The 27411-nt window shown below is 40.3% G+C and overlaps 1 protein-coding gene across 2 annotated transcripts in view; it reads left to right on the top strand.

The window, feature by feature from the left end:
* NT5DC1 (5'-nucleotidase domain containing 1) overlaps window positions 1-17515 on the top strand; it is a 148514-nt gene extending 130999 nt beyond the window's left edge. Inside the window, exons 11-12 of one of the 2 annotated variants that reach the window (XM_055713047.1) lie at window positions 4347-4515; window positions 17277-17515. In XM_055713047.1, coding sequence (XP_055569022.1) covers window positions 4347-4515; window positions 17277-17395 — 288 coding nt within the window. In that variant the 3' untranslated portion in view covers window positions 17396-17515. Of the gene's footprint in view, window positions 1-4346; window positions 4516-8190; window positions 10417-17276 lie in introns of those variants that run through there. The other variant, XM_055713048.1, reaches the window with a different exon arrangement.
* The last annotated feature ends 9896 nt before the right edge of the window (window positions 17516-27411 follow it).

The following is a 27411-nucleotide window of genomic DNA, read 5'->3' as shown; positions in this document are numbered from 1 at the left end:
CACACACAGCCCCTGTTCAGCTTACATCCGCTACCAGTGACAGCAAGCAAGCAAGGGAGAAATGAATTGCGCTGATTAAAGGAACCTGAACCAGGGGGGCCGTGGCAGGTCAGTGGTGTTATTTCATTACCACGCTGCTCACTGGAGTCTGAACAACAGGTCACATCCATATCTCTGCAGTTGACTGGACACCACTAACTTAACAGGACTAGTTCAAAGGGACTCCCTTTACAAGCCTATGAAACTTTTATTTTCATTCCCCCAATCAACTTCTCCCATTAACCCTTTGATTAAGAGAGGGGAAAAGCCTATTCAAAGGACTGTAGAAAGTCAGCTGGGTTTGGAAAATTAGGCATTAGGAAATTAGATTTAGTCTTGTTCATCAGCCTTATCATTCATTGGCAATAAAAAAAATACACTACTATTGCAGATTTTCCATGCCATGCCGTGTGTGCAGAGGGACTGAAAATTTAGTATAAGATGCAGTCCTCCCTTCTATCAGTCTTTACAAAATATTATTAAAGAGATAAAGTAGTAGTTCTAATTTGCAATTGCATCTTTCAGAAAGATACTGCAAAAACCTGTTTTCAGTTGTTTGACTGGTATTTCATCACTAATGGAGAGAGGGGAAAAAACCAACCTCCTCAGACACAAACTGGGAGGCTTGTAATTTCCATTTTCATTAGCAGTTTTTGTCTTTTCCCTTCAATTAAATGCATGATATAAGCCAGTTACACATAACTGAAATTATGGTAACAACTGCAGTTCTTTCAAGTGTATGAGTCATAACCAAATGATCAAGAGAAAAGCTATTCATGCAATTACTCGGCTCCTCAGCGAATTGCAGCATGCAGCGGGGGGAAAAAATACCAAGCATTGTGTTGAAACAAGATTCCCCCCAGATTTGGGGGTTTGTTTGCTTGGCTGGAGGCTTTGGTTTTGCCTTCCGTTCTTTAAATATGTGATCACTTCCATCAATGAAAACTCAAAGAAAAGCTGGAATTTGTCCCAGGAGTTCGAGGGAAACAATTACAGAGGAGCTAGTCAGTGTGTAAAAACCTTGGCCTATAGGAATGAATGGAGCAGATATTGAATAATTTTTTGGTGGATATAGATGAAATTTTTCCGGTTAAAAGGAAAAAATAATTTTTACAGTATTGCCTAGTGTCTGATTGGTTGGGGGTGCGTCAGGGCCCTTAACCCCCCAATTTCTGGGACTCTCTCTGGTAACAAGGGAGTAATTTAAAAATAAGACAAGGCTAATTACTGTGTGCCTTTTGGCTCTGTTTGTTTGTCTCTTCATTCCTGTTTATCTTGAACACAAATCTAACAGTACTTGCAAGAACAACCCGATGGGCTGTTGTAAAGCCTGGCGAGTTAAAGCAATATCCTGAAGTGAAATGCATTTTATTTTAGTCTGCTTATAGTGATCCATATTGTACTTTAGGTACAATGATCATGGATGAAATGTTTTATATTTGCGCATGACTTGTTGGGGAAAGATTCTGTGCAAAAGTCAGACCAGTGGCAGACCTGCCCATTTGTGCACCCAGCTTGAGTGTGTTATTCAAGGACATCTGGTTGTTGTGACCAGCACAGCTCTGTTGGTGGAAACACCTCAAATACTTGCTGTTATACCGGCAAAACCATATTTCGAGCATTGATTTTTACTGGCACTAAGAGTCAATGGTGGTGTTGCTACCTCAGCACAGAGCATACAGCCATCAGTACCATCCATCACATTGGATGCAGTAAAGTAATCACAGTGCTCTGCACTTGGTACAAAGACAACGGCATAGGTGGCAAATCCCCATCTAAATAATGCCTTTAAAAAATACTGACAGCAGCTTGGTTTTTCACTTCTGTCTCCTTTACATCCTTCTTTCTTTCATTGCTTTACCAAATGTAGAAAAACTTCAGAGCTCGGCTCCCTGCCTGTTTGTGTTTTAGAAAGGTCACTTGTAAGCTGACAAATCTGCGTTACCCTAGAGTCCTATTAACAGATTCTGTCTGCTCTGTTAACAGACCCTATTTGTCTGCAGTTAATAAAGCAAAGGTGATAGTAAGTACTCCAGGTGGTTTAACTTAGCGGAAAGCCCTGGGACCTGGGGAACCCTGGTACCATCATTATTTCTCTAAAGTCTAGACATAGTCTTCCAGGCTTTGTACCCTCAACTGACACAATCAACATCTGACCTGCTACTGTCTGACCAATAAGCCTGAGAGCAAAACCACATGCTTGGGGGTTTTGCATAGGAAAGAGGGATTGCTCAGTAATTCCCAGGATCTACTGTCCTATTGCAAGAGCAAACCCCATGTGTGGGGACTGCAGGAGTGGCTGATGCACCTTCCAGAGCTCCTCAGCCCCACTGTTGAATGTGTGCCTTCAGGTATGTGAAGAGTAGTGATGTTAACAGGGGACTTTTGCCTCATTTCACAGATGTATAGATTCATGGTACATGGTCTTTCCTTTATTGCAGGCTATCTAAGCTGCAGATGAGATATGGACATCTTCTAGGCATAGTTAAGGATGGCAGGGGGAGCGATGTCTGATGCTTCCTAAGGATGTGGGCATAGTTTTGACAGCTCTTCTCAGATTTGAGATCCAGATTTAGCCTGCCAAACTGCCCGTGTCATGTGGTGATAAGTGAGTAGCAAAATGACAGTTCTCTACCAGGTGGCTTGATGACAACTCTCCTACCTAGCTAGGTTTGGTTTTACTAAGAGCTTGGGCTGTAAATGCAAAATCTAACGTTAACTCCCTCCTCCTTAATAAGGAAGAAATTCCCACTCTGAGAATCAGACCTCTGAAAAAATCAATTCATTCCTCAGATTTCAACTTTAATTGCCTGTTGAACCAACCATATGTTTCAAAAAGCAGTAGCCTCAGATTTTTTCCCCTGTCAATAAACAAGACCCTGCATTTTGTGTAAATGCTTATGCAGGCCAGTACTGGGGCTGTTGTTTGGATTTATCACCTGCACAGCTGTAATGGCCATAAGAGTTTTCTGCTTATGTCATCCAGCTGGCAAACATTTTAATTCAGCATAGCATCTACATTTAATTATAACTAATGTAAAGTCCTGGGATTTGCATGGAAAGGTAAGACTTGTCAAAAAAAAAAAAAAAAGTAAGATGCTGTCCTTTTGTGTGAGGAAGAGAAAAAAGGGAAAAAGAAAAAAAAAAAAAACCACACACAAAAAAAAGCCCAGCTCTTAATACCTTGTTTTGAAACAAATTGTATGGATTTTTTTTCCCAACCTATTTGCATCAGAAGCCAGAAACCAGTATCTGTTTGTCCAAATCAATACTTCCTCCCCAGCCCCAGCTATGCTTGGAGAAAAAACTGTTACACAGAATCACAAAAAGAATGGCCCTGTGTTTACTGATGTGGTCTGCTCGGCTAGATCAACAGCTGACTTGTGATCAAAAGCCACAGACCTCTTTCATAAAGACAAATTATTCCAGCAGATTCTCAGATCTGTTAAGAAAGGGGTTAAATGGGAAATAAAGTACAAAAGTTCACAAATCTGGAGGCACACGCTAGGATATCTGTTCTATGCTTTACTGGTCTGAAAAGTTAATTTGTACACAAATTACTTTAACAGATTTTCTATACTGTAGTTCACACTTTTGTTTTCCAGTTTTTCATCTTTCTGCAGAGGCCTCCTGGAGCTTTTTCTGGCTGCTCATGGCAATATATAGCAGGTTTCAAGATGAACTGCTAAAAAAATCAGTTTTCCCAATGCTGCTTTAATGCTCTCTTTAAAACATGAGTCTACATGTTGTTGTCTGAAAAAATACATGAAAAAAAATCAATTTTTCACAGTTTGCTAGGCAACTGAATGGCTTTCCATGGATCCTGCAGCTCTGTTCTCACTCATTCCTCAGCTCAGAACCAGATAACACGACACAGGTGGCATGATGTGTTCTTCCCAGTTACTCCATCTAGCACTGGGAGACTCCTTTCTCCTGGGAGGAGGTCCAGGCTGGGTTACTGACTGCGCCTCAGCTGTCTAGCTTCTCTAGCAAAGGCAGCAGGCTGTTCACACTATCAAACCCAGAAAAATGGGGAAAAGAAAGGTTTTTTTAAGGGACAATTTAATGCCAGCTTTTTATGTTCTAGGGAATCCATAAATTGCATAAACAGGAGCTTGGGGACTTATGGGAGGAAGATTGTTATTGTTTTTCTTTATAATATTTTTAAAGTTATATGGCTGCTGAGGTACAATACAGTTTTCCTAGAAAATCAGAGAAATGCTAATGTTCCTTAAACTAACACTTGTGGTTAGAGAGAGAAAGAAGATTTTTTTTTTTCTAAGATTACATGTTTCTTTTTCTTTCAGGGAGATTCGCTCAAAGCTCCTTACTTTGCTTCTAAACAGTGGGGCTCCTTCTTCATGGACAGATTGCCAGGCCTGGAAAATGCAGAGGAAACCTTAGTTCGCACATGGTCCTGTAAATGCGTTAGCACTTACAGCACTATTGCAATCCCTAGTCTTGAAGCAATAGCAGGTAAGGAAGATGGCTTTTTTTTTTTACCCCCCCTAATGAGCATGTAGTATTCATAGTAACCTTGTAATACTGTGGATGTATTTTTGAGATTACCTGTATCCAAAATGCATTCAAAAATACTGTGTTCATATCACACAACACTTAATGTTAGTGGCTATTAATTACTTTGATATTTGTGCTTTTAATAGTTCTCTGATACACCATTTTTTTGTTTGGCTCTGGAAATTTTAGATATTTAATGTATCCTATGTTAAAAATAGGATGCAACACTTACCAGACTGTAGATTAGTTCCTGAACTTGGTCAGGACTTCCTCACAGTATTTTGCTGTTTCTACTTTCAGTGGTGAGTTACTTTAGGAAACAAACGCATGCAAAGTTACTTGGGGTTTTTACACTTGCAGATATGTTTCCTTCTGATCTGGCTTATTATTCTTCCTCAGTCAACCCACTTATCCCATTACAGTTGAAATGTAGATGAACAAAGGCAAGAATGTAATGAAACCAAGAATGCCTAGGACTGTGCTTCTCTCTTTCCTTTGTATTTAAAATGTGTGCATTGCTTTTGAAACTGCATCATTATGGATAGAACTGGAGCCTAAAACACTCTCCTTGTCTGGAAAACAAGGCCATCACAAGCAAAGTCTTGTTCTCCACAAATTCACCTAAATAAGAAACCAGCTCAGACTTTCTACCTTCTTACATGAAGGCTGCGTTAAAGATACAATTATGGCTGATCTTCTGATTTCCACTGTTTATCCCCGGAGGGACCATATGTTATTTTGGATGGTTTGTAGCCATAGTTGTAGCAGTAATATGGCAATAACTTTGCAGCTGCAGTACATATCAGTTGATTATGAAGTGGTGGTGAAGAATCTCTTTCCATATATCCTCAGTCTATCATTTTGCCTTACTGAACTTTATCAAGATACCATATCTAGAGGAATAAACAAATTATTAAATGAATAAGATGCTTAGCTGTATGAAGAACACAGCAGGTATTTCCTTTACTGACCCCTCTGTTCAGCATGTTTCCTCCTTCATGCATAAGACCAAGAAATAAGTAGTTGTTCTGTGAGAGCATTTTAGATTTGCCCAGTGGTTATTTCTACACCAGAACATGACAGACCTGTTCTTTGCAGCCATATTGTACACATGTATGTACCTTGCAAGGAAATCTCAAAACAGAAAACTCGTATGGTGCCACAAGTTATTCATACTTCTGATATTTGCTCGGTATGTCAGCCTAAAGGTACAAAGCCCAAATATACCAAGGGAAATTGCCAAGAGAGAGGTAACTTCTGTAATACTTCCTTCTAATACCTCTTCTGGAGTAATTCTGTGGCTTGCTTTGGAAGCATTGGTCTAGAGCAAACACATTGGTCAGCCACACTCCGTGAGACTCTGCCTCCCAGCCAGCTCCCCCCAGCCACAGCTCACTTTGCAGGGCCAGCAAAGGCTTCAGACCACAAACATACCGCCAAGTTTCCAGCTACAGATGAAGGGGTGAGAACCAGAAAGGCATATCTGTGGAAATTAGCAAGTAGGATAGCTGCCTGTCATGGGCGGCGGAGCCCCCGCAAAGTCTGTTCCTCCACCAGGAGGGACACTGCGAGCCATCCCTCGCTGCGTCAGATCGCTGCTGGGGCAGGGGCTGGTGTCTGCAAAACTTACCTTCCAGAGCTAAAGGACAGGGGAGAAATAACGTTTTTAACTTGCAGCTGTGCACCTGAAAGCAGACTCAAAGCTGAAGGTATGAGAACATCTCTGGTTTCTTACAGAGAGAGGTATTTGTTTGTTTGTGCGGAAGAGCAGATGTTCATTATTATGGATGTTGAGGAATTCCTGACTCCTCTGGAGTACCTTGTCTGACTCCTGTCACAGCAAGCTGTGAGAGCCCCTGCTTTGCCAAGCCCTGAAGTTTTTGGCTGCAGTTGTAAGTCACAGCTTAGCTGCAGCTATTTGGGAATAACTAGCTAGAAGAGATTCAAACGGGTTGTGCAAGTTTGATGCACTCCAGCTTTTCCTTTTCTATTAATCTACTTAATTACCAGCAGAGGACTTTCCACTGCCAAGCTACAAAAACGCAAGCCTTTCCTCAAGGTGCCCTGAGCCCCGCCAGGCTGCCAGCATGCTGACCATAGGAGCCCAGCTCCTGGTCACCGGCTGGCACGGCACAGCAGCACTGGCTCAACCTGACCCCGCCAAAGGAGCTGCTGCCTCCCTGCAGGTGTGCTGCAGCCTCCCGTGAGCTGTGGGCTCACCGGGGCTTCTCTGTCAGCCATATCTGACCTCGCTTTTGTGCGATAGTAAGTGCCACATACAAGTAAATACCCCATCAGCTTGCAGCCTGCAAAAATACTTGGTGAAAGGCAGACAATTGCTGCTATGCTAACTTTTAATGAATTTATTCTTGTTGTTTGGATGCAACATGTATCTGTGCGTAAAGAATAGCTTGGTTTACTTCTCAAGGCACAGCTTTCATTGAAAAAGTTTATTCAAAAAATTATGGAACGTTATTCAATACTAGTGGTGTTTTACAAAAATAACTCAGTTTTCATCAACATTCATATGAGAATTCTTTTGAGAGAGTTATCAAAAATTCATTTTGGGTCATAAAACCCATCAAGCCTGTTCCCATTTCTTTTATTAAATAGAGGAAATATGTAAAAAAAAAGTAAATAAACTAAGCTATGGATCTGGATTGAGAAACTGAAATGGAAACAACTTTGACAGTTCTCTTTTTTCACCATGTTATACATTTGGTGCGGATGCCTTCTGGTAGTTTCATCTGAAGAATTTAAAAATCTAACAAAAGGGAACGATCTGATACTCACTAAAGAGCATGGTAGGAAAAGGCTTTCACATGCTGCTGCTGCAGTTTTTGTCCATTCAGAGCATAAAATAACAACACATACACACAAATTGTGCGTGTAATTAGTAAAATGGCATCTTGTTGATAAGATGATCCAATCCTTTCTTCATTAGCTTTCTGTGCTCATCAAATGTAGTCATTCTTCTATACTTCTGCCCCCATCTTTACTTGAAAATTCAGTATTTGACTCAAAAGGGGTTTGGTTTCAAAGATGCATCAGCAATTCTGAACTTTAATCTCACCTGTGACAAAGGAAGTATTAGTGGGATTGTGGATTACTGCATCACAGTTTGTCATCTAAACTCCCCTGACAGACTCTGAAGAGAAATTGCCATTTTCCTTGTGCATGAAAAAGGACATTTTGTTTAGTGTTAAAATTTCCCCAAGAAATGGGGGATCTTGTATAATACCTTCTGTGTACTTTCCTGTTTGGAGTGGAAATCAGATAAAGGTCAAGTAAGACTCTTAATTTAAGACACCTTGACATTAAGATGATATTAAACAAATTAACCGAAGAACATCATTATGGTTATATCATTGTAATATTAAGAGAAGATGAGTTAAGTTTTAAGTTTTCTAAACATCTTGCAGGACCTTTATGAGCTAGTTCTCCTTACCCACTTTCATTAATCAGGGAAGTTTTTCTCAAGTATTGGAAAGCTGATGAGCTCATGATTATATTGGCCAGTACATGGTTAATAAAATAGTAGAAGCCAGTGTCCCTACTCCTGTTCTATGTGCCTCATGCACAAATCCATGTGTTTCTTCACTTTTCTGCTATTGAATCTCTCCTCATTTACAGCTCTCTTACAGAGTTTGACCATTTCAAGCACAGTGACATGATAAGCCAAATTTTCCATCCCTGTGGGAACATTACATTTGAGCTCAGACACAGAAACTGAAACGTGTAGGGGTCTGTGTGAAAAATGGCTTTTTGCATAAACCACAGTTTCTAATACATCCTCCTCCACTTCAGAAAGTTTGGTATGAGCCAAGTAGAGGCGAGTACTCTTATCTATCATACCTGGATAATCTGAACTTTACCTCCAAGGGGCAGGCAACTACTGCTCTGTGGCCATTTGATCAAATTTCCAGATACCCGTGTAAATAATTCCATGTCCTGCATCACATAGGTATTCCAGCAATAATCACAGAAGATCTCTCAGATTTACAAAGATCAAATATAAAATCAAGGTTTTTTAGGAAAAAGTCACTCAAATAACTAGCCAGTGCTTCCATTTCTGGTGGATATTTGATTAACAATTCTTTGATCCCAAAAATAATATGCATATTTCAAGCTAATACTTTTCCTTTGAATCTCATTATGCTTGGTATGTTTATAAAAGTCCCACTTCAAAAAATTCTGTGAACAGTAATTGTGGAGTTTTAGAGCGTACAGGGGTATTTTGGTAAGTTTGTTTTGCTCTTCATTGCAAAGAAAAGCTTAAGAAAGTTTTACAAAGATGTAAATGCTAATAAGGAAAAAAAAAAACTTTTTTAGAATTTTGTAATTGTTAACCTCATCTACTGAACATGTCTCAAAAGTGCTGAATGGTGAGGTCTGTCATAGGATTAAAAGTCACTCTAAGCAAGAAGAGGAGATTGAGCAATGTTGCAGCTCAAGATAGTTGAATTTCAGAGAAGAATGAGTGCAAATGTAAATGTTTTATGGAGACAGTTCATCTCACACTTTGGAGATTTGATAACCAAGATTGTGTCACACATGAGGATAATGCATATTTTAAATCTTGCGTGCTGTATGAAATCCTATCATGCTTTGCCCATAAGTTTTCTCTTCATGCCTTATTGCTATTTCAATCAGCTAGTACAAGAGAAAAATCTCCATTATAATTTACCAAAGCTGTCTCTTTAAAGACGCCTACAGATCTGTATGTACCCTGCCACTTTCTGCGGGAGCTTGAGTTGTCAGCCTGCTTGCTGTATAAATATAATGATAAAATTGCCAGTGAACCATGGCAAAGAAGTTCATGTTTCTGCTTAGAGTTGCAAATTATCTGCACAATGGAAAGCCCAAGGCAGCTGGGGCTGGGGCACCAGAACTGGCAGCGTGCAGGTCGCAGATACACGGGTCTGCCTGTCACAGATCAACTACGAACTGCAAACCTCACACTCTTTCTTCAACAGGTACTTTAAAGATGAATGCCCTTGAAGAATCAACTATTACCATGGAAGTCATGAATTTCTATATCCTGAACAGTTTCATTCATAATTATTGCTGAAGTGAAACAAAAAATCCCCCGTATTTTAATACATTAGTTCTATTTTTTTCATTGACATTAAATCATTTAAAGTCAAATCCAGCTCCTATTAAAACTAAATTAGTCTTTCCTGTAACTAGAGTGATAATTACATGCTCTTATTCAAATAATAATAGCATATAATTTCCTTAAACATATAGAACTATCCATATTATACATGACTTGTTAATTAGCAGTAAACTTTTCTGTTTAATGCTTTACCTTATTACAACCACGCCTTTACTTACCAGCTTCAGTTTAAGAATGTATCTATACAATATCATCTGAAGACTAAGTTTATCCAAATGCTTTGAGGATGTAAACTGCTTTGGGGCTTAGCTGCTATAAATACTAGTTGCTACTAAAAGGCTGAAGAGGTTATTTTTATAATGAAACTTTTTATGCAAGAAACGTATTTTTACATCTGGTGAAAAATTGGTATAAGTCTACAACGACAACATTTCTGAGGTTTTCTGATTCTGAGGTTTTGATGCAAGAAAAAAAAAGCAGATAGCAAAGGTAACTGACTAGAGAGAAGATACATGTTCTGAATGTATGAACATTGTATTAACAGCATCCTGCTCTGTGTAAACTGAAAAGCATCAGATAAGGTAAATCTGATTCATCAGTTCCATGAAAATAATTTCAGTGTTCTTCATTTAAGAGAAAGAAAAACATACTCAACACTACAGATAAATGTAATGCAACTATTTTGTCAGTTGCAAAATACAACTGAAACCGACAATAAACTGCATTTAAACCATAACAAAGTAGTATTCAATAAAGCAGAACTAGTTTGTAAAAAGCCTTCAGAACACAGTTATTTCCCCAAGGGTTCAAGACCTCAGCTTTCCCAAAAGATTTGGCTACTTGCTAGTAATTTTCAGCACAGAAAGGACAGCTGTCAGTGTATTACAATTTGTTCAGCCTTCCCTTCCTCCTCCAGAAAGGTATATTGACTTGTGCCCCTGAAGGCCGTGTCAAATCATGCAGAACCCAAAAGATTACTTCCTAGCCAATAACTGACAGAAATGTTCCTGCCATCGTTACTGTGCTCTGTGAGATGTCAAAGTACAGCCACCTCTAAAAGATTAAAGGGAGAACTCATGAGCAACTCATTAAGAAAGGGGGAAGCACTCAGTCAATTCTGCTTTAAAGTTATCCTTCAACTCAGGCAGCATAATTTCATTTGCAGGCTGTAATTAAAGCTATAATTGGGGTTTGACTAGATCACGGACTTATGGGGTGAGTTTAGATTGCTTCTTTAAAAACACTGGTGGTTACAAAAGTGTTGATAATTTTTGAGTGTGAGAAACAGTGAAAATAGGTAGGTCACCAAGTACTGGAAGTATTTCTTTGACCAGGTTGCAATTTTACATAACCTACAATCTCATGTGCACAAGAAAAAGTTGCTGGAAGTATTTAAATACCCTGGATTGGTGCCTTACATATTCCCTTTGGATTAAGGTGGTAACTCACACACACAAAACAATGTAGGCTTTGACTTCACTGCTTAAAAAGCTTAATGTGTGTCTGTGTGTGGCTTTTTACCTTAAGGTAAGTAATGTTTGTCACCCATCCAGAGGAAAAAAGTAGGGAGAGGGAAAGAAAACATTTGTTTTACAAGAGAGGGGAACATTACAACGTTAACTCAGGTTTTGAGAGTAAGGTTGATCTTGGTGAGTTTATCTCAAAATGAAATAAATATAGCTCCTTCACAGTCTCAAAATGCAACTGACTTCCTTTCCTTATTCAAAAATGCCTGTCATCTCAAACAATTGCTTGTTTTCAGGCTAACTTCTTCAACTTACCTCAGAAGCCCTTCCCACCGCCCTTAGATCCAGGATGAGTCAGTCAGAAATTAATTAACAGATCCCTGATAGACTAACACCTGCTAACAGGATCTTGGCATTCTCTTAGGATTTTTTTCAGATTAAGTCTTCATATAAATGTTTTAAAATATTATAGTCCAATATTTTCTTTTGATCAGCTCCAGATCAAGCAAAGAACCAACCACACAGGGCTATTTTCTCAAAGGAGCTCCAAAAATTAATATTTAAACTAAAAAAAAAAAAAGAGAAAAATTACCCTCATGTACAAATAATGAGTTTTCTCACATAAACAGAAAACATGGAAGGAATTTCTAAGGCTTTCCTTCACTGCAGACTCTATCAGGCTCAGATGCAAGTTTAGTGCACACCTTGTGCACAGCTGTTTTGTTCCAGCCAGCATCAGCAGTCCCTTGGCCGTAGGGTAGACCCAAAGTAACTCAAATTGTTACTCCCAAGATAATTGCAGTGAAACTGCATGCCACGGGCAGTTGCAACAGCCACGACGGGATGGTCTCTCCATCCCCCCGGCACTCATCCCTCTGCAAAACTCTGATAATGAAGCTGGTGCTCCACATCTCCCCACAGCTCGCCACTTGGGTTTTCTCTGTTGTCACCATCTTCCGTGTTAGAAACAGCAGAAGAGTAACCAGTGATAATCCCCAGGGGCAGTAAAACTCTTCCTCAGGCCAAGCTCATGCTGCAGATGCCTATTGGCAGAGCCACAGGCATCATCTCCAACCAATACAGCTGTGTTGGCAAAAGCTCATGTGTAGGTGCAATTAAAGCAGCAAAGCTGCACTTTCACTGAGGCTAGTTTTAGTCTAGGATACCCAGGAATAAACTGCACTGGCTTATATCACCCGATAAAACTCAGAAGTTTTATTAATTTCCTTCTGCAGAGATAGCTATATTGAAGAGTCCCCCCCGTTCCCATACGACACCACACAGATACCCTCGCTTCTCCTCCTCCTCTCTCACTTTTGATTGCAGACAGCAGCAATGACTTTCATGTAGTTCATAGGAGGAACACTTTCCTCGTGCTGACTTCACTATTTGGGGAGCTTTGTTTTAGTACAGCAAACACCTAACCTCCTGTTTAGGAAAATCGGCCTTAGAAGTATGGCTAAAAATAACCGCTATCAGATAAACCTGCTTGTGACCTTGGTTTGTTTTTTTTCTTTTTGCCACTAGTATGCTCCCTACATTTTGAGCTCTAAGTGCAAGCGCTGCTTTGACTGTTATAAAATAGAAATGGGTCAGGAGACAAAAACATTTAGTATTTGACAGAAAACCCAACACCTGTTATAGTTTATTTGCAAACTGGCAATTCAGGTCACTCAACAATGCAGCCAAACTGGTGAGTTCCCCTGCAGCAGTTGTGCTTACTCCATTGTTAAGAAATTATTATTAGAAATTGTTACCATTAAGAAATTAATATTTTCCTTTTTCTTCAACAGCAGCTTTGAAATACAAGGAAAGATTTATGGCAAAGCTTCTAGGCCTGTAAAAATTACTGGAATTTCTGTAAAAGCTGAAGAATTAATACTGCCTGATGGTTTGCCCTTGTAGTTGTACCACCTGGATGCTGAGCTGTGAGATAAGAGCTCTGTCTGTTTTCTGAGATTTGCCACCATTAAGCAGTTTAAAGATTTTTCAAGTTAAAACTTGGATATCGCTAATGAGGTTTTAGTTCTCCTCCCTGTGCCCTTTCCTTGGTGGTAATCGGGAGGATACATTTGGATTCACTGAGGAACACAACCCTGCTGTTTACTAGGAGGTTTATGCAGCATCTGGCTCCAGCCAGGGAGCAGACCTCAGAGAGGGGAGGGGAGTTCTGCTTTCTGCAGGGCTTCTCACTCGTCATGGGGATGCTGCTGTGGTGTCATCATTAAAAAATGTTGGCTTTGCTTTTGTTGGTCAATACTGCAAAATGATTCCTGACATTTCTGCTGTGTATTTTGGGAGAAATCTGTTTCAGTCTTGAACTGGGCTTTTAATTCAAAAAAAATGCCTTCCATCTAAAGAGATTAAAGATCATATTTGTTTAATGTACTGGTTTGTTCAAGGAAATCTCCAAAAATTATTAGCTGTGAGAATTGCGTTTATCATGCAGGCCTGTGTCTGGATTAGATTATAATTGTCTTCCATTCAGTTACTCAGATACTTTCCTGATCACTCATCGAGAATATTATTTTCCCTTCTTCTTGTGGTTTCCTTTTCCTTCCTTGTGGCTGGAACTCTAATTTTACTTCTGATAAAAGCTTGTGGGTTTCGTTTAGTTGGCTTACACTAACTGAACAGCACACAGACTGAGATGTTGTCAGTTTAATAACTATGAAATAAATCCATCCATAATGCCTAAATACATGCATGGGTAGGGGTATGCATAACCATCAGAGCACAATGTTGTAACTAGTGTCACTTAATACCTGGATCTGGATAACTGGAACACAGCGACTTAAACACAGTAACTGGCGGTGCTTGCTGTTCAAACATTGCCATTTCATTTATACCAGGGCTGCTGGAGTCCTGCAAGCGAGGTAGGGAAGGGCAAGAGTCCTGCCTTTGAGCTCAGGCTAAGGCACGTAACCTGCCAGAGCTGCCCAGGCCATTGGGAAAGGCTTGTGATGCTGAATGGTCGCTGCAAAGGAAACTGGTTTTCATCACTCACTTGCACTCAGGCTCTGGTGTGGGAGCAAAGAAAGGAGTGGCACAGAAATTCAGGGAGATTCATCTAATAACTGACATTTCTGTAGATCTAGAAAGGGACATAGACCTTGAGACCCTCCATGTCTGACTTCTAGGAGTTGTTGGCTCTGAAAGTGAACATCCTGTTTGTCTTGGGAACAAAATGAGTCTGCGTTGAATTACCTAAGTATGATAGAAAAATTCTTGGATTGTGGTCCTCAAGCAATTGGGTAGAGAGAGCCAGCTAGTTCATTCTTTCAGCCTCAAGCTGTTTAGTTTGTTCAGGGTTTGGTTTGGGTTTGGGTTTTTTTAGGATAGCGATAATATTGGATGAGTTTTATGCTGAATTCATTATCAGTGCAGGTTAGGACTCAGTAGAGCCTTGCTGTCGAATTATACCTCAGAGAGGACTGAGTATCTGCCCCCTGCCTAATTTATGACAGTCCATCAGGGTTAGGTGAGAAGTGGGTGCCAAGATGCAAAGGTCTGCCACAACAGCAGCAGTTCTGAGCATGCACAGTAGCAGAACCTGAAGAAATTTACTTTCAAAAACACTAGGAAAATTAACAACTTGGAAATAAGCAACTATTTTTTCCTGAGACTGCCTTTATTATCAATTACTGTATCTTAATTTTTGCATGGTTTTGCATCAAGCTGTGGCCTGTGCAAGCATTTCAGTTTAGTGAAATGGAGCTGCTTATTTCTTCTCTATGTCATCAGTGATAATATGGAATAAGACCAGATATGAATCGCTGCTATATTCTAGGAGGCAGACTCCAGACCTCTATCATTGTTCTTGGTGGATAAGCCAGTATTGCTGGACCTAGTGAAACCATGGCCATTTACATCAAAGAAGTTAGACTGAGCTTTGGTGTACAATTCACATACTTTTGCAATCTGGGGCAACTGTGCTTTATTTTAAGTTGAAAAGTTTTCAAAGAACTTCATTTAAATGAATAGTCTTTATCTATAACATTTTCTGGATTTTCATTTTTTCATACACTTTGCATTCCCCCAATTAAAAAAATCTTCATTTCTCTTTCCTTGTATACTTGCCCTTATTCCTCACTGTGTGTTTATTTATAGCCACTGAGATTCCAAGTATCTCCGGATCAGCCCAGAGTTTTCTCATAAATACATCACACTGAAATCAAGCAATAATATAAAATGTTGCGTATTCCCAGCAAAGGAGGTGGCATTGATGCAGCAAATGAAATCATTGATGAAAACAAACCTGGAAATACAGGAAGATCTTTCCTATGTGATACATAAAATCTGCTTCATAGACAAAGAATAGTATCTGCTTCATGCAGCTTTCAGTGATGCCTTGGGCAACATTTTTAAATATGGATGCCTTCTGGTCATCTTCCAAAGTCAGCTTGCTAAGACACAAGCAATATTTAAATGGATAGACTGGGGTTTGAATGTGTAAAAAAGTGATTATTCTCCTCTGGAGCCTTGTGCATTGTATACAGAATAGGTTTGGTGTTTAAGCTGATGGTGTAAAGCTGGTTTACCAGGAAATATCAACAAAATTACCATTTTGATCCAACTGATTCTTGACTTCAGCATAAGCAACTCTGCAGCATGTCTGCCCCATTGCTGCTGCTCTTTGGTTAAACTACTCCTGAGGGACTCCAGACTGCCAGACTGAAGAGCTAGTGAAAGCTTTTATATAAAAGTAACTGTATGGCATTTGGTTTTTATAGATCATAAAGATATTCAGAAATATTTGCTTTCTTTTTAATTATTATTTGTTATTCTGGAAGCCTTTGTTTTAAACGGAGCTCTCATAAATAGGCTCAGCAGCCAGTAAATCCATTGGGCCCTCCACAGACTAGAAAAACATCTTTATTCTGCTGTGCTCTGAATGAGCTCCAGAGATTCCCCTGACTGACAGAATAAGAAAATTTACTTCTTCGACAAGCTGAAGTAACCCACATAATAAAGCGTAATTCACTTCCAGTCAATCTCCTCCCATTCCTACTTTGTTCCAGCCTCTATCTGATTTTTCAGCTGGATATAAATACTAATTTACTTGCTTCAGTTATGTTTAATATGGTTTTACAGCTGCAGACCTGGATGCTGTCCTGTGCCTGCCTGTGAATCGCGTATGAGACAGCCCTGAACTTCCTGTTTATGCTGAAACCACTAAAATTGTGTTTTTCTGTTTCACAAAAGTTGCTAAGTGAAAAAAAATGTAGCATATAGTGACAGGATATCATCACCACGATTTTACTCCATTTTTTTAAAAAACAGTGTTCATTAATAACAATGTTCAGAGTACTACTTTTTATGTTTTGCTTTGATTCTAAACAGACAACTTGGGAAGGAGCTAGCCCATTTTTATTGGGTTTGGGTTTGTTTGGTTTTTTCATTTATTGGAAGGGTAATTGCTTCTTGAATGAAGTTTTATTTGTGTGTTTTTTTAATTTGGTTTCTTGAACTGTGAATAGGAGGTGAGCATGGGAAGTATCAGTTTTCTGGCTGTGAGGGTGGCTGGGTCACCGCTAGCAGCAAAGACTTTTTTAAAAAAACTACAGAAAAGAAAGCTTTGACTGTTTAGAACTAGTTTAATGCATTCAGTGTTCTTTACAGACTGGAAGTGATGACTACACCAAGTTACAAGTGCAGATTTCTAAGAATGCTTGGTACAAAATTATGTTTTTAACACTGGACGGCAACAAGGTCAAGAGCAGGTGCCTTTGGGGAATCTTACTATAATAGCCCTCAAGTAGATTGCCCAGATAAAAAAGAAAGGTGACAAATTGACGAATGAACCTGAAAGCGTTCTAGTGGGAAAATTCCATCTAGGCTCACTAAAGATTTTTTAGGTTTTAAGCATTAGTTAAATCATTTTCTTTCACTAGCATTATTTCAGCAATCAAAGAACTGAATATCCTTTACTGCAGTTGAGTAAACTCTGAAAGTCAATCCCTTGGACAGCTGAAGATGTCAAATAAATACGTAATCACACAATCTGATTGGGTTCTAATGCTGGTGAGCAAACAGCTCAAGGTCTTAAAAAGTACTGCTGTTCACGACAGGCTTATTTTTTATGTGATATGGACTGTGTTGCTAATCAGATGTGGTATGTTTCTGTCTTTCAGATTTACCACTGGATTATAGATTTACACGATTTTCTTCAAATAGCTCAGCAACTGCTGGGTACTACCCAAGCCCTCCAAGAGCACTGCTGCCAAATGAGGAGTCAGTGACTATGAAATAGGTTGTCGGCTTTTTCCTTAAATAATCCTGTGGCCCTTACTTAAACTGCTATCGAATGCTAATTGGTGAAAATGCTGTGTGATGCTTCATAAAATGATGGATTAAAGCAGACTCCTGTGTAGACTTGTGTTTCACTTGTTTCTCTAGTCCAGCCAGAGCAGGTGAGCAATGCATCCTTCTCTCTAAATCTTCTGACCACCACTACCTTTCACAAAGTGCTGTTGGCTTTTTCCGTGCACTGCCCAAAGCCTTCAAGAGAAATGTAATAGTAATAACTCATCCCAAGTTACAGTCTACATTTTCAAGGACATTTTCAATACTATCCCTATGTAAGGTGATGCTGTTGGCTACCGTAAGCCCCAAGAAAGCCATGAACCAGACCTTCAGCCTTAATTCATTGAGAGTTACCTTGGATAGCCCAGGTTATCGCTGTAGATCAGATCGTTTTGCAGGCTCTGAGGAATTTATTCTCTCACTGTAACTGCTGGAGATACAGAAAGACTGAGGCCCAAAGAGAAAGATGCGTCATACCCAAAAAGATACTGGAATAGGATTTAGGCAACTAAATGCAGACTGATAGTCCTGGAAGCCTTTGCCACGTGCTTTGTATTCCTGAAAGTGCCTAACCACTGTTCAACAATAAGGTTCCCTTACTTGCCTTTTCCTTCTTCAGTCTTCAGCACCTCAAGAGTCAGAGCTCTTCTGCAGGAGGAGGGAACCCTGTGTACAGTTCCCTTCTCAACTTGGGTGGATTCAAACCCATATTCTCCAACTCCCTGCGAAATCCTTCCAAGAGTAGGAAGGATATAGCACCCAGCTATATAGAGCCATCTTTGCTAAGTACAGGCTGAAGACATCAACTGAATATATACTTTCTTATAGGATAATTTCAGAAAACGGGCATCCTGTTCTCCATGGATTCAGTTCCAAAGACCCATTCCTCAGTGCTTTGGACAGGGAACCTTTGGTAACTAACACAGGGTAGCGGATGAAAAAACATGTCAAAGACACTTGTTTAGGCAGCATTTTTTTCACACTAGGGTGACAGATTTTTGGATAAATTTCCCCAGAAGTTTAAAGAACAATAAACAGAAAAATTATTTTCTTTTTTATAAGAGAAAGAATTTATTTTCTTAGGCCTAGACAATTATCAGAATGGATTTAACTTGTGTTAACATTTAACTTGTGTCACTGCAGCTCACTCTAAATTTTTGCAGCTTACCAGTTAAAATACTTTGTCAGACACAAACACCATTCCACCTCATTTCAGAGATATCAGCTTTTGTTTCCATAATTTTTTCCTACCTTTACATAGGATGTTATTTTCACATTCTTGTGGTCCAGTATACTTACAACTAACATGCAAGAATCCCAAATTAACATTAAACATTATTTTTTTGAAAGGGAAACATATGAGGAAAAAAATGATATAAACTTTCCTTTAAACAAGGTGAGTAAGGAAGGAAAATGAAAGCGCCATTCTCCTCATAAACTTTAGGTTGAAAATGTTTGACTCAGGAAGCTAACATTAAGTAATACTTCGGCTTATTTTGAAATCTTGAGATTAGCATCAATGTCTTGGGCAACAAATGTAGCTCATGATGAGGGTATGATTAGTATTAAGCAGAGAGATACCCAGATTAAAATCTCAGATCCCTGATTACAGCATCAGTTGAAATTCTAACCTGACTCAAGTAATCCTCTGCAAAGAATTTCCAGTATTTTAAGCCCTCACACTTATTGTTCTGAATTTGAAACTGTTTTTTGTAGGTTGGGTTTTTTTTCTTGTTTTTTTAAAGAAAATTAATCAAAATTGAATAGTTAATGAAAATTAGAGTGAAAACCCTCTAAGTAAGTCCTTGGTTCCTGGCATCTCAGTGGAGAAGCAGTATTTTTTTTTGATGGAAAGGTGACACATTCTAAGGACAGCCTGAACACAAAGCTCACAAGAAGAAACGCATACATGGACTTGCTCAGCTGGTAGGTAATGGTACCCATTTCTGACAAAGGCTGTCACCAGCCATTCGCTGCCAGAAGGACCACACAGTAGCAGAGAAAGGAACGGATAACAGAAGGCTCCTGTGAGCATGACTCAATGTGCCACCACAGCCTCCGGCTGCAGGAAGACTCAGGAAATATAACTGAAGGATTTGCCAAAATGTCAAAGTTCCTCTGAAATCAGGATTTAATGACTCTTACTAAGGACTTCTTATTCAAGAATCTCTGAAAATTATACAGGTCTTACTACAAAGCGGAGGTTGGTAAAGGAAGAACTTCCAGGAGGACAATTGGTGCTGTGGCAACAGGAGAGCTCTTGGAAATGGAGGTGGCATGGAGACACGGAGAAGAAATGCGCATGGCAGAAAACTGGTAGAGAGCTGGCCAAATTTAACATGACACTATAAAGACACCATCTTTCCTTCTTCCTTCCTTCTCTTTTTTTTTTTTTTTTCCCTGACCCCTGGAAATCTCTGAAATTTCTTGGATTCTCTTGTAAGAGGCCATTGTGAGAGACAGAAAGATCGCTGAAGTGCCTGCAAAACTATCTTGAGTATCAGCAGGGAGATATAAAGTTGCAGAGATTCTTTAAAAGCACTGTGTCTGGTTATACAGCCCTGAAAGCCACAGTTCTGCTTAAACCCAGACATGAATACCAAGTCTCTTGGCATCTGTTTTGGTGTAAAGCACGTGTCTGAATTTTAAAATAAAGAAAATTTATTTCTGAAAAAGATATACGTTCTCTGAATTTACTTTATAGCTGACAAGCAAAAAGAAAAAAGGGAGACAAAGTCATCACAAACCAGTGCAAGGGAAGGATCTTGCTACAGCCTTGAGCAAAGCAAAATTTGACTGACTCTGAATAAAAGATACATAAATCAACCAAAACCTAGTATAAATTAATATCCTTAATACCTATAGGGAAGTCAGCTTTGATTCAAAGCAGAGCTCACTGCAAGGGTTTCCTGAATAGGGCTTGATCCTGGAAACTAAAGGCTTCTTAATCCCCAGGGAGTAAAAGGTAAATAAACAAACACAGAGAGCTTATCCATGATGGATACAGGGCACTGCTGGACACAGGCCTTCCTGAGACTGCTGGGGTTCTCCAGCTCGCCTGGGTCCCAGGTGTGTGATAATGCAGCAGCGCTGGAGCAATTTCTAAGGGAATTCACAGGAAAATTTGATTACAGGCACCAGGAACCAGCACTCCCAAAACTGGTTTAAATCTGCGTAAGTAGCAAGCAGCTGTTGTCCAGCCTGGTGTGACAGCCTACTGAGGGAAAAACCATCTATAAAACAGGGTTGCAGGACCATGAAAAGGCAGGTTTGTACACAGATGTCCGACAGGAAGATCTTTTGGCCTGCAGAAGGGCTCCCATACCCCAGGCAGGGTGGCTGGACTGGCCCTCCAGTGTCCTAGGGTTTGAAACACTGTGTAACCACTGGTCTTACCCATCCCCTTAATGACCCGTGATGCTCCAAATGTTATCTGCATTCAAATAAATAACCTTTAGCCCTGCCCACATTGCCTAGCATGATGTTTTATAGCAGTAGTTGGCTATAGCAATTGAAAACAATATGAACTTTTCGCTATGACAAGTGAACCTGTGCATGCCATGTCCTCCCAGGTCACGTTCTCCCAGCAGCTTGACAGGCTGCTGCTGCTGCAGGGTCTTAGTCTTTTTGACAGCTAGTTTAGAAATTGAAGAAATGTAACCTACTTCACTGGCAAGTTGGAGGTTACTTATCGGTTGCTATATTATAAAATAGGATGCAGAAAAATGCCATACACAATACTGATCTTTGTTTGAAGGGCAATAAGTATCAGCTTTGGCCCAGCTCCAAGTCATCGGCCCTAACACACCCTGAATCAGACCTGGCTACAGCCAGGTTGCAAACCATGTAACCCTCTGTAAAGGCTGGCTCATCATGAGGTTGCGCTAATTCCAAACTCTTCACTTGCATGTTCCTGAGAAACTGTCATTCTCCCATAGGAACTCCAATTATTTTTTCCTTTTCAGGAGTCCTAATCCAACCTGAGAGTGGGGTACGGCCAACACCTATAGCCCTAGAAAAATTAATGATTTCCAACCTGGCCTTGGAGTGCTTCTCTTTCCTATAGATGTATAGTTTTATTTTCTAGCTACGTAGAACAATATACAATTTGTACAATATACAATCATCTTTCTTGGCATCAGTAGAGATGTGAACTTAAATTTCTCACAGTGGCCTTGTTTGAAGTGTTTGTCATGACTTGTCCAATCACATAACAAATAAATATTGTAGCTTCACATTTAAGTCTTTCCTCCTGGGGCCAAGTATGCATTAAATCATACCAAGGCCAATGACAGCAGAGAGTGAGAACATAGACCTTAGCAGAGAGATGCTGTCAGTGAAAAGGCAGTGTCTGCGCTTCCATGTCAGCCTTCTTTTGCCACCACAGGGATCAAAAATGCAGTAAGTGTAAAACATACTTTTGTACACAGCCTTGATGTTTTACAGTACAGTTTCTCAGAAAGTCAGGTTTAGAGATAAAACCCACTTCTATGCAAAAACGTAAAAGCCTCACATGCTACACCATACAGCGAGGGATCTGGTAGGAAGGTGTCGCCTCTGACTCCCCTGGTGAGGGGGCACGGCATGGGGCAGCCTGCTGATCCTCAGCATCGTGGCAGGAACACGACATGTTTTCTGGTACGTTTACAAGATTAACTTTTCAAACAAAATATGCCTCTTTTTGTACACATTCTTGGAGGCAGATAGTATTTCCACTGAAGCACAGCATCAGATCTAGGAGGGAAACCACACGGCTAAGCTACAGAAACCTTGTCTGCAGAGTGGCAGGTGTAATGGCTCTAGTGGTGTAGCCACAGATACCTGTTCTTAACAACTGCCCACAGACCAGCCCCTCCAGCAGGCACAGAGCTGATCCAGAACACCCTGGGGGAAAGGTTCAATCCCATTATGAATCCAGTTACCTATAATTTTGTTTCCTGCAGCCATGAATAACAGGAACATCAAATGGCCTTGGTGAGTGATGGGAGAGGAAAAAAAAATCAAGGATTTCTTCAGAAAGTTTTCAGTGCAAGAAACAAATCCCACTTTTCCATAAGCATTACAAATAGAAATGCTTAACTTGATAACAGAGCTTGAATTAGGGCCAAAATAAAATGGAATCCAGGAAGTTAAACAGACTCAGAGGTTTCCAGCTCGAAAAGCTTGCCAGCATCTTTACAGGGCAAACTGGGGATTCCTATCTACAGGTCAATGTTCTAGTATTCTGTGACCAGCATGACCGATCATTTTCTTGAATATACATCAAAGGTGTAAGGGAAATCTTTTCAGTATGAGCTGGGTACCCACAGCAGTTCTCTGGCAAGCTTGTCAAGACCACAGATGTTTGCAGCTGACCAGGTGTCACAGTTCGCAGAAGGGCAAACATCTGAAGCACCGTGTCTAACTTCTGACCTGCTGCAGCTAAACTGATTTGATCAGAACTGTGCTAAAAATCCCTCTTGCTTCCCACTCACGCTGCCAGAGCGCATACGTAGTTCTCTCACACATGGTCATAATGACTTTTAAATACTTGCACGGGGGTGAGAAACGATTGCAGCCACTTCAAAACTATGTTACGGCTTCCAGCCCTTTTTGCAAATTAGAGGGTGCAAGACACAAAATGGCAGCAGCACAAATGGAATAACAGTCTGCACAGCCCCCACCACAGCTCCGATGGCCCAGGCCAAGCAGATTCTGCCAGCCAGAATGGTATTTCTATTTCCCATTGTACAAACCCTTAAACACTCAGTTTGATTTCCTCTTACATGGTTGAAGAACTTATGTCCCTTTCAAGAGTGAAGAAAATCATAAACTATCTTGCACTGTATACAGGAGGAAAAAAATAGATGTTCTTGTCCAAAATTTATGAAAGCAGTATTTTCAGTTTATATCTTAAGAAAACAAGTTCACTAACTTGCAATAGCCTTTGTCCTGTCACAACACTAAAACAACTCCAAAAGTTGTGGCTCCATGTGCCTAATAAATTTACATTTAAAAAATTACTTTTTAAAGCCTCCACCACCTCTGAGGAATAAAAGTATAGGTGAATACAGCAAGTCTTTTCTTGCCTTATCTCAAAATAACACCCGAGAATTGCAGTTTTCTTGCTATGCCATCCCCTGGGACCTCACCCCACACCGAGAATTTAAATGGGTGCTCCCAGGTGCTGAGCAGCCTGCAAATTACATTAATCCAGAGAAAGAAGATGCCACTGTAAATTTTGCAAGAAGATACATGATATTCTGAAATTGAGAGATAAAAAATTCATCTTATACTGACAGAAGGCCTCAAAAATACCTACTGAAGGGCTGCTGTTGAAACAGCAGTGTTGGAGACAGCAGCAGTGAACTTTTATCCCTATTTTCTCCCTCAAAACTGCCCAGAAAAAAAGGCATGACTGCCCAGATATATATATAGACACACAAACAGGCAGCAGTTAAGGGCAGGATCCCATGACAGGGAATCCCAGAGACTAAGGGAATGAGGGAATTATCTGCATTTCACAGGAGGTGTGGGGTTTTACGTCAATTAAACAAACTAAGCACTCTTAGGTAGTAAGCAGGGAAATCTCTAGATCAGTAGTAGACATGTGATGGAAAACGGAGTATAGATGAAGCTCAAGAAGGATAAGTTTGAGAGTCAGCATGAGCTGACATTAATAGCTCAACAGGGCAATAGATGGCTAGAGGGTATCAGGGAACCTGATATATTATTTACATATATTACAGTGAATAATAATTACCAAGATATATCTATTGTGTGGTGTTTACCTCTTTCCTCTAACCTTTCTCCTGTTACTGCACAGGACTTGGAGTACCTGGTACATTACTAATATTAATCCATACACAAAATTGAGAAGGGGGGGGGGGGGGGAATTGTAACGTGAAAACAATTAAATTCATATCAGAAAATAGATATAGTAACCATTAGTATGACCACTGTCAAATAGATATTATTAAAAGTAACTGCAAAAGTTTTTGTATATATGTATACACATTTAGAAACTATTGCTGTGTAGAGTGACTGCCAGTGACTCACAAATATGGGGGCGTATGAGTGAATGAATTATAATGAAGCAGTTACAGGAGCCCCTGAAATACTCAACAGCAGTGCCCCAAAAGCCCCAGAACTATACACACAATAACCAACTATTGATGCAGACCAGTGCAACAACCTCATGAAGCCCCTGAAAACTAAGAGCAGAGACAGCTGTCTTTAGGGAGTATGTATGACTACAACAACAGCAACCAGTTGGTGAACACCATTGCTTCAGAATCAAGTGCGCAGAATTGATCACTACGGTATCCTCTAGTGCTGCACAGGTAAGTATTTAAGTGGGAATTAATTTTTAATGCCTGTGTTTGTGTTTGATCAAATGGCCCACCTTTGAGTCTTGGCTGCAACTAGGATGCAGCAAATCAGAGTGAGATGGTTACAAAGAGAAGTGGAGAGTCAGCAACAAGTTCAAATACAGTCTCCAAGACACACCTTTTCATTTACATATCTCTAGTGTAAGGAGGAAGAGAAAGACATGAGAAACATAAGAATCAGGGGTGGGGATAAGTAAGCAACTTGTAAATATTTTCATTAATTCCAGCAGTTGTTTAGCCATCTGCTTGGCTTTCCACATATCAAGTGACTCCATAAAATAGGTGGATTCTAGCCTTTAAAAATACCTTTCACTGAAAACAGTGTGTTACAAATGAAAAATGTTATTGCAACATACCTGGCATCTAGAGAGGGAGATTGTGGCAGTCAGCTCTAAGGGAGCGCTTGCCGAGCCTGTCTTTGGAAGGTTTCTCTCAGTATGAGCATTAATGGTTTGTGCTCCCCAGGGGATACCGCTCGGTTTACAACATCGCAAAAATTTGGAAGGAAAGAAGTTGACATGTTGAGAAAGGTCACACATTTGAGAACATAAAGTAACAAGCAATTCAGCTGAATGAAAAGCCACATGCTGCTGGGTGCCCCCCCACTCCAACCTGTTCTGATCATTACCAGAGGGAAGAAAGGGTAAGTGCTAAAGAAGGAGCAGGCCAGTTAGGCAACCTGACAGCTGCTAGAAGGAGATAAACATAAACCCAGCTGATGCCTACACAAAGGTAAAAGCAATAAAATGGATTCTGCTGTTGAAAGGCACAGATGACATGATACATGTAATTTTTTATTGGATCCAGGTATTTTTTGGCATTTCACAGTATGTACCTATGTCCCTGCTTTGTGGTTGCTCTCTTCCTGACATGTCTGAGGACCATGAATCTGTCTCCATTCACCAGTGTTTTACCTTGTTACTGATGCTGCCCATCATGTTGTTATCCATTCCCTAAGAAATCTGCAGGAATTTTTTCTCATCTGACATTCTGTCTGCTGGCCTCGGGCTAAACCAGACTGAACACATGGTGAGAGCAAGAAAGGGGGAAAGAAAGGAAATGTAAAGCAGAGAAAGATGTTCTATTTACATACAAAGAGCTGTTTAGGAAACACATCTAGTGCTTTCCCCTTCCAGCTACCCTACTGATAATTTGGCTAGCACAGTGTAGGAGGGTAAAACACTGCATCTGTGGAAAGAGAGAAGCGTTTCCAGTCTGTCAATGTAGCAGCAGACAAAGGAGGGAAGAAGCAGTTGTTGCACTAACATACACTTCCAGTCCCATAAATGTACCTGACACCTGATAGAGCCATAGGAAACAACTGGCTAGATTTTCCTGTGAGATAAATTGCTTTGTGCCACACTAAACATGCCCCAGGCAGGAACGTGTCCTGATGAGTTAGGCAAGATTTCCAGATTTCCAAGTCTTTCTGATTCTCAGGGCTGATTTCAGGCTACTTCTTTTCATTACCCAGTTTTGGAGCTGTGACTGTTTCTGCCCATTGCCTGCACAGTGAGCCAGAGCCCCAAATCCCCAAGTAGTAAATGGTATGAATCATGCAACACTCTCATAAACTTGAAGGACATAGTAGGAACAACAATGAAGTTAGGACACTGTCTAGTCCACACCCTGGCTGGAAAAGAGGAGATAGCCAACATTCCCCCATATGAGGCTGGAATTGGGATAAGTTTTGAAAAACAGAGCTGCCTTCATGTGGCACTAATAAAATCCAGGGGGAAGAGTTAGAGAGAACAGCTCAGATCAAGGACAGCAGGGTGAGCATTATGCAAGTATCCAGATTTGCAATTCTGCAGTTCAGCTCCAAGGAGAGATTGGCCTAACACTCTTGTCCTACAGATTTCAGCTCACAGGGCTAAAACAGAAATCACCACAGCTGGACACAAAAGGCAAAGGGAACACAAGGGTTATGGTCATAAGAAAATTAATTGTTTTGGAGAATTAGTGAAAGAATCCAGAGAATTTTGTATTTTTCTCTCTTTTCATTTGAAGAGGTTTGTCACTTAATGACAAAAGTAGAAGCGCCTCTTACATGGAAATTAAGAGACCAGACAGATCACACAGAGAACAGGACTTCAGTGCTAGGGAGGTACCTTAAAAAAAACAACAAAACAAACACACAGAAGAAAAAAGGAAAAAAAAAAAAGCTATTGCATAGGCTGGGCAGGAAGAAAGAAAAGAATGGCCAAGGCTGTGTATGTGGAACAGACTGAATGACATACAGCTTCCCTCTTTAGCCTAACTTCTTCAGTCACAAAGAAAGAAAAAGGAAACGTCCCCCCATTTTCACAACTAAGTGAGAACCAAAAGCTTTAAAATGTATGAAACATCAGCAGATACTTGGTGTCTCCTCCAGAAAGGATAAGTTCTACATCACTGGCCTACCGCCCTGCTGCCTTCCTTTCTCCCTGCCCTTGCACAGCGATGGGGGCTCGCTCTCTCTTCATGTCCCCATGACCCAGCTCCTCAATGCAGCAGGAAAATAAAGCGCCTTTCCCTTCCCTGCAAGCCAGACAACCACAGGGTCTTCTCGGAAGTTTTCGCTTCTCTAACTTCATTTACTATAAGGTGGAAA

This window comes from Falco cherrug, chromosome 6 (assembly GCF_023634085.1).
Source record: "Falco cherrug isolate bFalChe1 chromosome 6, bFalChe1.pri, whole genome shotgun sequence".
NCBI classification, from domain to species: Eukaryota; Metazoa; Chordata; class Aves; order Falconiformes; family Falconidae; genus Falco; species Falco cherrug.
Note: the sequence above shows the minus strand (reverse complement) of the source record. Positions and strands in the feature narration are given on the sequence as shown.